This window comes from Scardinius erythrophthalmus (assembly GCF_964197995.2).
Source record: "Scardinius erythrophthalmus genome assembly, chromosome: 5".
Lineage (NCBI taxonomy): Eukaryota > Metazoa > Chordata > Actinopteri > Cypriniformes > Leuciscidae > Scardinius > Scardinius erythrophthalmus.
In genome coordinates this window covers 23,029,124-23,042,312 of record NC_138225.1, presented here as the reverse complement: position 1 = coordinate 23,042,312, position 13,189 = coordinate 23,029,124, and the positions used below count along the sequence as shown (strand labels likewise).

At 41.1% G+C, this 13,189-nt stretch overlaps 1 protein-coding gene across 8 annotated transcripts in view; it reads left to right on the top strand.

Annotated features, from left to right (window-relative positions):
* dab2ipb (DAB2 interacting protein b) overlaps positions 1 to 13,189 on the top strand; it is a 176,207-nt gene that overhangs the window by 150,398 nt on the left and 12,620 nt on the right. For all 8 annotated transcript variants that reach the window (XM_081367111.1, XM_081367115.1, XM_081367114.1 and 5 more), the window contains 3 exons: positions 1,470 to 1,614; positions 2,211 to 2,447; positions 2,683 to 2,884. In XM_081367111.1, coding sequence (XP_081223237.1) covers positions 1,470 to 1,614; positions 2,211 to 2,447; positions 2,683 to 2,884 — 584 coding nt within the window. The remainder of the gene's footprint in view (positions 1 to 1,469; positions 1,615 to 2,210; positions 2,448 to 2,682; positions 2,885 to 13,189) is intronic.

Genomic DNA, 13,189 nt, shown 5'->3' with positions numbered 1-13,189 from the left:
TGCTGTAAAAATAAGTCGTTATGTGTTTTCATGATTGTTCATTGTCACTTCCAAACACATTATTACTTTGGTGAACTAAATAATTTATCAATTAAATAAATTACTGCAAAAATAGACTGATAGCTAGAACACATTCACACAAACACACACACATCCACATATGTACGCAAACCTTCTGAGCTAGACAGTAATCCAACTTCCTTAAGGGATTTGTGGTATTACATTTCTGTCATTTAGACTCTTTATTGGCAATTACTAAAAAGCCATTTATATGAGCTCAGATTGCACAAGATGTTCATATTGTATTACATATAATGGTAAATCAGTTCATTTTCAAGACGTGCTTTATTTTTGCTTTACCATTGAAGGATTCTTGTTTGTCAGCAGATATTGATGATGGGATTTTATCCGACTGGTTATTTGATTAGACTGGACATTTGAGCGATTAGTGTCATATTTGTGGCCTTGAATGAGTTATCTGGGTTTTGCTCTGACCTTTCCAGTCAATATGGGGTTTACCGACCAGAACTATGTGACTGTTTTGTATTGCTTTGTAGTGAGATTATAGTGTGTGACAATACTGGTAAGTCAGCTGTATCAACCTGCTGGAACCACTGCTGTATGTACATCGCCAACAGTAATACTCAACTTCTCATCTGTGTTCCCATTGCAAGTTATACACTACTTTTCAGAAGTTTGGGGTCAGTAATTGTTTTATTTTATGAAAGAAATTAATACTTTTATTCAGCAAGGATGCATTAAATTGATCAAAAGTGATAGTAAAGACATAATAAAATGTTGCAAAATATTTTGGGTTTCAAATAAATGCTAAACAGATAAATAATATATATATATATATATATATGGTCATTATATGGTAATATCACTGCGCATCTGGTTAGTTTCTAAAAGGAAGATGAAGAATGAGGAGTCCTCTTCCATTCTGGATCAGTTGGACATCCACATGGTTTATGCTACACTAGATTTTTCCCTGATGCTTTCATGCGCAACGGAACAGAGAGGGAAAAATCGACCAGTACCTGCTCTGAGTCTCTGTGGAGTGGGATCTGGCTGTGCTGTTTGTTTGGGATCGACAAAAGGGTTGTTGTATATTCCCTGGATGGGTTTTCTCATTAGTTCTGAGTCAGATAACTTGAGAACTTTCACTAGTTGCTTCATGGCGGAAAGGGGTTAGAATAGTGATAAGCTCAGGTGTGGTGATGTTCATTCCTGCTAATAATTGTGAGAGTGTTTGTTTGTTTGTATGAACAAGGTTCCCTTGCTGACATATAGGATAGCAAGCATTATTTTGCCAAATACAGAATCATGTCAAAATGAATCAATATATGACAGCATTCTTTATTGATTTCCTGAAAAAATACTATTTCTGTTCAAACAACTATACGTTACACAGGATTTATTTAAAAACGCCTTTGTCTTAAATGTATTTTCTCTTTCATCCACTGTAGGGGAGTTTATAAAGGCTCTGTATGAGTCTGATGAGAACTGTGAGGTGGACCCATCCAAATGTTCATCTAGTGATCTAACCGAACATCAGAGCAACCTCAGGATGTGCTGTGAGCTGGCCTTCTGCAAGATCATTGAGTCTTACCGGTAACTACAATATGCCAGTGATGGATTTTATTGCTCAGATGTTGCTTTTTCTCTGTTATGTTTCTGTTAAGTATCAACTTGGTCTTGGTGTTTATTTTAAAGTTAAAAAAAATAAACTAAAGAGACAATTTATGATAGGAGTATAGAGTTCTAAAATGAAATATGATAATTAAGCATACTTATTATTATTAAAGTACCAATAAAATAAAATCCAGTTATACACAGATAACATTTGATTATGGTGATTAAAGTGATTTGTTTGTAAGTATGTAGTATAATACAATTATTTTGCTTTATACAAATAACAGAAGTGATACTCAATACAACATGTTTAGTGTTGATCAAACAATTTTAGTGTTTTCATAACTGAAGTACAGGTTCAGTCACTGAGATCTGATACTCTGTATTTCAACATATAAAGAATAATAGTTTAATATAATAAGTTTTTAATAGAAAGCTTTTCCCACAGGAGTTGTTTGCAAAAGGATAATACATAGTTTGTGAAACTACTTGCAAGTAAGAATAACTGTTTATAGTTGTGTCAGGTTCATTTGTTTCTATCTAAATTCCATGTTCAACTCTCCATTCCTCAACAGTGTGTTTCCAAGGGAACTTAAAGAAGTGTTTGCATCGTGGAGACAGGAATGTGGTAACAGAGGGCGACCAGATATCAGCGAGCGTCTTATCAGCGCGTCATTGTTTTTGCGTTTTCTCTGTCCGGCCATCATGTCGCCTTCTCTCTTCAACTTGACGCAGGAGTACCCAGACGACCGCACTGCACGCACACTCACTCTTATCGCCAAGGTTACACAGAACCTTGCAAACTTCACCAAGTAAGGATTTTGTTTACTCCATTGTGAGTGTGTGTGATTGGGTAGGGAGAGGGTGTTTTAAGGTTTCATGATGGAGCTGAGGAATGAGTTCACTTTGATTGCTTTTCATGTTGTTCTGAGCAAAATACTATTCATGAATGAAATTCAGTTAATAGATATAATTATGATTATAGGGTCATTAGCATTGAGTTAATAAATGCATCAATAAGTCATTCTTGTTCTCTCTTTCTGTCAGGTTTGGTAATAAGGAGGAGTACATGTCCTTCATGAATCAGTTCTTAGAGCAGGAGTGGACCAACATGCAGCGCTTTCTGCTGGAGATCTCCAACCCAGAGACCATCTCAAATACGGCAGGCTTCGAGGGGTATATTGACCTGGGCCGTGAGCTCTCCACCCTGCACTCGCTGCTAGCTGAGGTGGTGTCCCAAATGGATCAGGTTAGTCTCTTCACCCATCAGTCAGCTCCATTTGATTGTTTTTGTAGTGTTAAGATTTTCAGCAGGAGTGTGTTGTGCTCCTTCACTTCAGACCTTCAAAAACACTGAAACACTTTTTTTAATCAGTCTTGTTTCACAGTAAAAATATGTTAAAGAAAACAACAAAACAATGTATTATACATTTATGACATGGGCAAAAACATATATCTCATGCCATTTTTCTAAAGTAACTTTATGTATATATATATATATATACACTCAGCAAAAAAAAATAGAAACGTCCTCCCACTTTTTAGCTGCTTTATTCCCAGCAAATTTCTTATGTGTAAATATTTTTATGTACATAAAAAGATTTGACAACTGAGACATAAACTGAACAAGTGAACAAACTCAACATTTGACAAACAAAACATAATGAGTCCATTAACAAAAGTATCAGTCAGTATGTAGTGTGGCACCAGCTGCTTTAAGGTCTACAGTTCATCTCATCTTCATGGACTACAGCAGATTTGTCAGTTCTTGCTGTGAGATGTTACTCCACTCTTCCACCAATGGCACTTGCAAGTTCTCAAACATGTCTAGTGAGGACATATGGTTACATGTGGTTTGGCACTGCAAGGACAAGGACGATCAGCTGTCCTTCCTATCCCATTTTAGCACTGTCTAAGGCGTCTTACATTACAAACATTGCAGTTTAGTCCTCATGTATCCTGCAGCAGGTCTATGGCTTGTTCACAGAGGTGATCAGGGACCTTGGACATCTTTCTCCTGGTGTTTTTCAGAGTCAGTAGAAAGCTCTTTTTAGTTGTTGGAACTGTGGCCTTAATTTTCTGCCACCTGTAAACAGTTAGTGTCTCAAGAACTGTCCCACAGGTGCATTGAAAATCATTGAGAAAGCATGAAAAACATTGTTTAATCCCTTTCCAATAAAGATCTGTGAAGCTTACTTAGATTGTTTATAAAATTATCTTTAAAAGTACTATATCCTGAAAAGGGGACATTCCTTATATATATTATATATATATATATATATATAATAAGAATACATTATATCCTCTTAAAAATTCAGTATGTTTCAATGTATTTTTCAACTGGGAAACAGGTTAAAATACTGATTAAGAAAATATTTTTTCAGTATTTCTTCATTGCAGCATGTGCAGTTGAGTGGTAGGTGAACTCAGGATAGGGTTGTGACGAAACATTTAATACTTTGATGCCACAGAAGGTTCTCAAGTTTTGCTCCAGTTTCAGCGTTCTTTGAGTAGGTGGACTGATGTGAGCAATTGCCTTCAGGCTGTACCAGTCAGGCTTTAAAATCCCTCATTTTGTTGCTTGTAATGTTCAGACCTCATAAGATGTGTTCACCATGTGTTCATTTCTTTATATCTTAATTTATACATATTTTGTTAAAGAAATGATCTTCTAATTCTCCTCCTCCTCAAATGCTAAATATAAACTAGTTGTTGTATTTGCCCAGATTTTCCACACTTAGAGAAAACTTCCAGTCTTGCAAAATGTGTTTGAGCAAAGCCACATCTATATGCAGCTCACCTGTGCCTGTATGCCAGTGCAGCACTGACACTGCCTACAACTATGCAAACATTACAAATTAAATTTGTAAATGTTGGATATTCTCAATGCAGCACTTTGTGTTGAATAATGCAGATCACGTTAAGTGGACATGCTCTGAAAGCTCATGACCTCTCCGTTTTTGAGTTTTGCATGGGAAGCCCATTAGTCCTTAAGGCTGCCACAGACTCATAGCGGTCACACTGCGGTCAGAGACAGTCGCCTGCTGTTCCATGTACATGAGAACTGTTATCTGATATGTCACTATTATTTTAAGCCATACATCCATGAACATGCTTTGATTATGAAACATAATTATTTTAATGCTAGAGGGATTCAGCCAACCAGAATGTCACAGAATCAGCCAATTTTCAAAAATGTAAATCAGTCAGATTTGTATCTAAGTCTAGCCTGTTCCATTATTAAATGCTTTCGGAAAAGATCAGAAAGTAAAATGTTTGCATGCAAAAAGAGTGTCTCTTCTCATAAGTGTTTCTTCATTTAACACATGAAGCGTTCACTGCATTCATGAAGAGGTTCACTTCCACCTATTTTAATTGGGGCTCTATAAAGTTGGTATATCATAATAATACATACATTTACAGAATACAATACAATACACGTTTACATTGTTACATAAAATCTATTTCAAATAAATGTTGCTTTCTATTTATCAAAGTATCCTGAAAAAAATGTATCATGGTTTCCACAAGAATATTGCACAACTGTTCCCTTTCGAAAGGGAACTCGCACTGCGTCGATGACACATTGGGGAATGCCTCGGGCATGACAGGTGTCTGAAATCACTATCAAATCACTACAATCATATTGACCGGCGACAGCCCATGAATCATTAACGTGAATCATTAGCGTGCGACCTGGATGTATATAAGGGCGCCTTGCAAACATGACAATCACCTTTTCGTCTGAAGGGACTGTTTGGTAGGCAGGACCCGAGGCATGGCAAAAAGACGCAGTGTCTTGTTCCCTGTTCTCAGGGAACAGCGGTTACAGTCGTAACCTGAGACATTCCCTTTCTAAAGGGAACTCGCACTGCGTTGATGATGCATTGGAAAATTATATACCCACGCCTCCGTGCTAAGGGGAGTGCATGCCCACTGGCAGTGACAACTGTCAGAACCAGCAAATTCAAATGAAATGCCAGAACCTCTCACCCTCAGGTCACACTGGGCTGTCAGTGACAGCATTCCCTACTGTCATAGCCCAAGCTATTCGCTTCGCAGGAAAACCTCCATAAACTTTGTTTAATAAAAGACCTACCTGGGCCTGCTCAAGGGCCTAGGACCACAGCTTCAAATTAGAAGGGGGCCCTTCTAGGGAATGTGGCTAGGGAACCCGAAGGAGCCCCAGCCAATCACTATTAAGGGGAACATATTCAACCGAAATGCCAGTCTGGCCAACTTCCTGTCTGTCTGAAGACAGAGCCTCTGGACACTGGAGCCCAGAGGGACTGCGAAGCTGACAGTGAACCACTCGGCCCGGATCTCAGAGACGGGGTATTCTGGAGCAGAGTCCTGCACGGGTCCATTTTTGGAGACCCGCCCCCGCCTGTACCCGCAAAGTTCAGCACCAGATCCGACCCGTCACCCGTGATAATATCAAAATTAAATCCGCACCCGCCCAGACTAGGGATGTAAACGGTTAATCGATTATCGATTAATTGTCGAAAAGAATTTACTCGATTAAATAAAATTATTGTCGGTTAATTGAACATTGCGAACGTGCACGAGATTCTCGCGGGCGGCGAGAGACCCGACACAAACTTGAGGCGGCAAAAAAGAAACCAAACATGAGCCGGTCAAAACGGAGGGGAATGTGGGAGCATTTCAGAAACAGAGCTGCCAGCCCTCACGCATCACACCACACATCCATTATCTCATGCACAGAAAAATCGCGAAGCTAGACAGAGGCGGGGTGCGTTTCCCGAAAGCATCGTTGGCCAACTATGGTCGCAAGTTCATCGCAATGTCCACTGAACTCTATTGGTAACGACGGAACTTGCGACCATAGTTGGCCAACGATGCTTTCGGGAAACGCACCCCAGGTTAGCTATGATATATAAAAACTCAGCTCTCAGATTCTGTCAATTTTATTACGAAATTCAAACAATAAATACCGTTTTGGCGCTTGTAAATGTTATGTGACAGATCCCTAGCGCACGTGAACCGATCATCTCAAACGCTACTAGCTAATAGTAAAAAAATAACACGAACACTGTTGAAAGATACAGTACAACTTACCGAAATGTATATTTCTCATACATAATATCGATCAATCAGTGTTTTTCATCAGCGTGAATAGGTCAATAACATAGCTGGAGAACAATTAACTCACATTTACCTCAGGAAAGCCATTTAATGAACATAATAGCTATAGCACGTAGTTGGCAAGAAAAGAAATAGCTATAGAGAGTATTTTGCTAAATATGTGTTCTATATTACATATTTATTATATTTTTACTTGTATCATTAAATAAAGTTATTATAATAAAAAACGCATCATATTTAATTATTTTTAACCTTAAATAATAGCCTACTACCAGCTGATAGGGCTTTCTGTATGTTTACAGCATTAGGTGAGTTGTTTTTTTTTTTCTTGAGAAAAATTAATGTCTATCTTGTGTTGCCTACCTAATATTTATCCAAACGAGTCAATATTAAATAAAATCACAATACCGGTAATTGAATTGAAATAATAAAAAAGTGTAGCTTACCAGAAATTGTACCATGTAAACATTGTAACATGTTGTCACTAAACCTAATAAAATTCAGTTTAGTTACTAAAATGTTAGTGACAATCACAATACACTTATTGTGATGCAATTTTTTTTTTACAATTATTTAAAAAAAAAATTATGTATTTTAATTTTCTGTGCATAATTTATTTTGTTAAACTACATAAATTCCATCTGTACCGTATCCCAACTATTACAATAAAACATCAGTTGAGCAATATAACATGCATTTTTATTCAGTATAAGCAATATTTTGCTTTTTATGTTAAAGACACTATTGATACCGTGAGAAATTTACATTCTCAGGAAAATAGCCGCTTATCAATTAATCGTTAATCGATCGATAAGGTCAATCAACTAATGATTAATGAATTAATCGATAATTTGCATCCCTAGCCCAGACCTGTTAATATTTGGCCCGTTACCCGACCCGTGCCCGCGATAAATCACACACAAGCTAAAATCTATTGAGCGGTGGGGACGCGTTCATGTAACATGTAAGGGTGCGCTGCCAATAACGCACCTAAAAGCTGTCACAAAGAACTGGGAAATGTAATGATTATTGTCAAATATATCAAGGAGACATTTCAATTGTTTATTAATAAACAAGTGTTTTCTGTGTCAAAGTTGAAGTTGACGATGCTGACTGACTCGCGATCTTCGCAGTAGCCTAGTGAACGCGCCAGAGAGAAATTCACATTTCATACGGATTGCATAAGCAGAGAGCAGTCTGTTTTCTTTTATTTTGAATTGTTTTGTTTAAAAGTAGACATTTCATGCTTTCTATTTCTCAGGTCTGTGAGGCAAGTAGCTTACGCTGAGTTTCGGTTCATTTAAGAGACAGTCTCAAGTTCATGCGCCCGCGCCTCTGTGTCGAGATTGCCTGCTATATTTAAATCCAGGAAATTGGTTGATGAAACATTGATTAAAATGAAGATACAATTAATACGAAACGAAATTCACTTTAAAGAAAGGCTTTTAAAGACATTATCTTATCTTATTCATGCTTTTCACTTTTCATAATCAACATGAAATAAAAAAAATATTATTTTATTTAAACATGAATATTAAACTAAATCGTTTTTAATGACAGGGCTACAACACATAGGTTACAGTACAGAGAAATTTAATGTCGGAGCATTGCCGGTGAGCATGTGGAGGGGGAGATACGATTTTCGATCAATCATCGAATATTATTTTGCTTGATATGCCAATTCTTAATATTTGGTGTTTTTAATGCCTGTTTGAGATATCTGTGAAAGTTTTTTATTTGTAGGTTCTTGGCCCTGAGTGTCGCGATTTCGGTTTCATTTTGCATAGCCTACAGCCCTTATAATCATAGATGACGCCACCGGTTTTTATTTAAAAAAAAGACCGTATATGTTTGTATGTAGGCCTATATATTGGCAATTTATATACACAATACTTACTAAAATATAATTAATATCATTTTATTGCATTTGTATTAGTTGTTTGAAGAGTAAAAATAAAAAATCGGTCGGTCTTAACACAAGTTTACAACTGGCAAGTCGGTCATGTTACAGCAAACAAGAATATTTTTAAGGATGGCCTGGCTAAAACACATATTTGCGTATGTGTAATGGTAATTTAGACATACAAATATTGCACATATTTTTCATCCGCTACCCACCCGCAAGGAGTTCGTTATCCGCCCGCATCCCCGCCCGTGAATTTTAGGAATGTCACAATCCACCCGTTTTAGCCACTTTCACGCGGGTACCCGACCCGTTGCAGGACTCTGTTCTGGAGAGCATGACTCAGCATAGCGCTTACAACCCTTGCTAGCGAGGGGAGTTTCTCTACACGATCTACGGATCTACCCAGCACTTATGTTTCAAAGCACTGAGGCCTGAGAAGGCCTAGGGGCTGATCTAACTGGGAGGCCTCACGAGAGGTCTACGACCATCTGACCAGACTCAGGAGGCCAAGTACTCATAGTGACCCTCAGTGAGGGGAGCACATGGCCTGCCTGGTAGGCAAACCAGGCTATAGGCTAGATAAAAAAGAGGTTCTGGGAGGCATCCAGTAGCAGAAAGTGAACACTTTAGTCATGCTAGGGCGCAAGCTCGCCTTCAGAAGCTTCCTGTTAAGGCCAGCTAAACTGAAAGCAAGCGGCCACTAGCTTCCAGAACCCAGTATCGCTAGGAAACCACTTACAGGGAGGCCTGGTGAGGCCTACTCCCTGATAACAAGTAGGCTGGCAACCTAGTCCCCATACTTGGGAACTCGCCTTCAGGGAGGCCTGGTGAGGCCTACTACCTGATAGCCAGTCAGGCTAGCTGTCCAGTTGGCCATATGTTGGAACTCGCATTCAGGGAGGCCTGGAGAGGCCTACTACCTGATAGTAAGCTAGAAAACTGGCTGCTGTGAACCCCGATTCTGGCTGTCAGTCCCAGGATGGCCTACTACGGCCAGCTGCCAGTAAGATTGGGGACTAAGCACCGTTGGGAACTACACCAACACAAATATTGGGGCCACCCACAGGAGGCCTCTTGAGGCTGGCTCGTAGCTATAATGTATGTCCCACAACGTTGGGACTCCTATCCGAGGAGGCCTGTTAAGGAGGCCTAATTAGGCCTTATTGAAGGCCTAACTTAGGTCTTTATCAATTATGCCTCTGCACCAACCTGCATTACTCTTCTCACCCCCGAATGCAGAGAAGGGGGCGGGCCTTGGCCGAACGACTCCCACCATGGGAGGAGGCTGTCATATAGGGATGCTAAAAGCCTACATTCACATAGTAAATGGCCAGAGGCAGAAATACTTTAGCAGAACGCCTCCACTATCCCTAGTATAGCCTAGGCCAGCTACCGAGGCGGCCTTGGTGAGGGCCAGCCTATAGGCATAGATCTACCTGTGTTCGGAGGAGCAACAGCCTCAAGAAAAAATCATTTTCATATGAGAGGCTGCAGAAACGCTCAGCCTGTATGAAGAACCAAACAGAGCTCAAGGGAGCGATGTACTCAGGACAAAAAATGTCAGATGGCCCCGTGGGCCGGACATAAGATCTATCTGAAGCTCCAGCGTCAGACCCTAGAAAAAAATCTATATACTCTTCCTTTTTTTTTTTTTTTTCTACCCTGAGGTGGCTAATAACCCAAAGGCTAAAACAGGTGTGCTTAGAAATTAAACCATGCGGCAGCATTCAACATTTACAATCTTTTTTAGAATGACATTCCGCCACTTAGTGCTCCACTAATTCCAGTAGGAATGAGCGGCGGTCTCAAATGCTCTCACAATGAGAGGAAGCCTAAGCTGTTAACATAGTTTACAGCTAGAATGAGCGGTGGCACACCCCGTGAATTCACAAAAGGGGAAGCCATCACAAACTCACAAATAAGACCCACATAACTGGTGCTTCTCTCTATCATTCTAGCCACCTAACAGGGGAACTTCAGAGCCCTGATAATACCATCCTTACCTTATGACAGTGACATGACCCCATAACTCTACACAGGGAACGTGGGTCTGTAGAGAAATACATTTTAGTGTTAGTTGCACACAAAAGTGAAAATTAAGACCCACTCAGCTCACCTGAGGCATGCAAAGTGAAAACTCACCACACAGTTCTTTTATGAACATGGGGTCTAACACCATCACATGCCTGAAAGAGGCACTCTCACTAACCAAGCCACGGTGGCCCATCAGAACAACGTATCCACTCATCATGGGCCCAGCCTCAGGCCTGATGTAAGAAGCGCCTGGGGAGTCATGGAAGAGAGGAGAAGGCTAAGATATATTAAGCCCTCATGAGAGGTGATCCATCACCAACGCTGTTTGCGTTTGTGCTGCATCACCTCCCTCAGATCCCTCTTCTTGCGGGAGTCCTGCCTCTTCTGTGAACTACTCCTCCTCGGAGGGAGGTGCACGAGAGGCGACGCTGGCTCTCTGGCCCTGTCTAAGGTCCTCGGACCAAGACGGGCCAGGCCCTCCCGCCTGTCTGGGTGTGGGCACAGATTTCAGCGGTATACAGATTTTAAACGCCGCTGAGCGCACCTTCGCCTCTCTAAACTTTCCAACCACCGCCTCCACAGAGGTGCCGAAAAGTTCAGAGGGTGAAAAAGGCAAATCGAGGAGAAAGCCCTTCTCTTTTTTCGATGTCGGCCAGGTTCAGCCACAGATGTCTTCGACCGGGCCGATCACAGCACCAGTCTGTTTATCGGCCCAGAGAGCTAAATCTGTGGTGCGACGCAGCTCAGCAACCGCCTCAGGGGACAGCCCCGCCCCCTGGTCGAGATCCCCCAGCAGATCGGCCTGGTACGCCTGCAACACCGCCATGGTGTGCAGGACAGAACCGGCCTGACCCGCTGACGTGTACGCTCTGCCATTCAAACGTGATGTTGTTTTCAATGGTTTGGATGGCAGGGTTGGAGCTCTCAGTGTCGATGTCCACCCAGATGCAAGATGTCTAGCCTGCTGAAATGCGAAACAAGCCTACTGATGTCGGTGGATACGGGCATTAATATGGGTTCTTCCATGCCCTCTCGATCTCAGTATGGAGATCGGGAAGGAATGGAAGGCTCGCCTGAGCTGGTGGTTTATGGCCAGGAAGAAACCAATCGCTGAGTCTACCGCGAGCGATCTCTCCCCCAACGCGCCGCCACGGCAGCTGCAGTCTGCCCGCAGCGCGTTCCATAACACCAACCAGCTCAGCATACACAGGGCAGGGTGGCTGAGAGGATTCAGGATCTAACTGATAATCACCACCCTCATCAGCCATCTCCTGCTCATCCAGAAGAGCACTCGCTGCCAGACTAGGTGGGGAAAAATCATCATCCAACTGCAGCTCACCCTCGTCAGCTGCAGAGGGATGACACCCCTCTTAAGACGATCGGCGAGCTCCATCTGGGAACCGCATGACGCATGTCGCCGCTCTGCCTCAGCACGAGCGGGACCTGAGCAACGAGGTCCAGACGCTGAACCCTCCTCTCTCTAGAGGGGACGAGAGTGGAGCGTTTTCACAGAAAACCGCTCACAATTTGCACGGACAGCTCCCTCGAGAACTGCCTGTGCGTGCTCTTCCTCCAGACAGAAAACGCACAATTCATGTGTCACCCAGCGTCAAATAACTTGGGCACAGGTCTGCACACTTCTGAAAGCACTCAGCCTTCTTAGTGTATTTCATAATTACCTTTAGTTTGAAGCCCTTACAGACAAAACAGTCCCTGGGGACGACAAAGGTGATTGTCATGTTTGCAAGGCGCCCTTATATACATCCAGGTCAAACATTAATGATTTGCGTTTTAATGATTCATGGGCTTCAAAACTTTTGTACAGTAGGTTAAATATGAGATGTACAAAATAAATTATGGCTTTAAAAATTTTTCATTTTACACAACTATTACACCGTGTCTACACTGGATGTTGCAGCTTGAGGCTATTTACACTGGAGGCAACAAAGCGACAGTTGCAAATCCATTTGTTCTTCATATCAGAATTAATACGAGTTCTTAGTACTTTACATCAGAAATAGAAAGTTGCATCAGTTTACTGTCACCGATTTGTCGTGTCATGTCCAGCCGCACCGCATCCAGTGTTGGCAGAATCAATAATAAAATAGGTTCTATCCGCTTTTGTCATGTCCTACCACTCGCATCTTGTGTGGACACAGTTACTCAAAACTCTTGAAAATACTTGAAAACGGGTAGTTTTGCAGTTCAGATTCATAGTAAGATACAGATATCAGTTATGGCTAAATATTGGTTGATTATTGGCCAATCTCTGGTATAGCACTTTAGGATGTAATTAGGTTCGATTTTTAATTTTTGAGTGATGGATGCACCATTTACAGTACATTTAAATCATTGCATGATGTTTTTTTTTTTATCCAACTTTAAATGAATTCAAGCTATAGTGTACATTTTATCAATAACCGTGTTCTCTAGGAATCAAACCAGTGACCTTGCCATTGTTAGTGCCATGATCTACCAGTTCAGCTCCAGGAACTAATTTCTATGCAG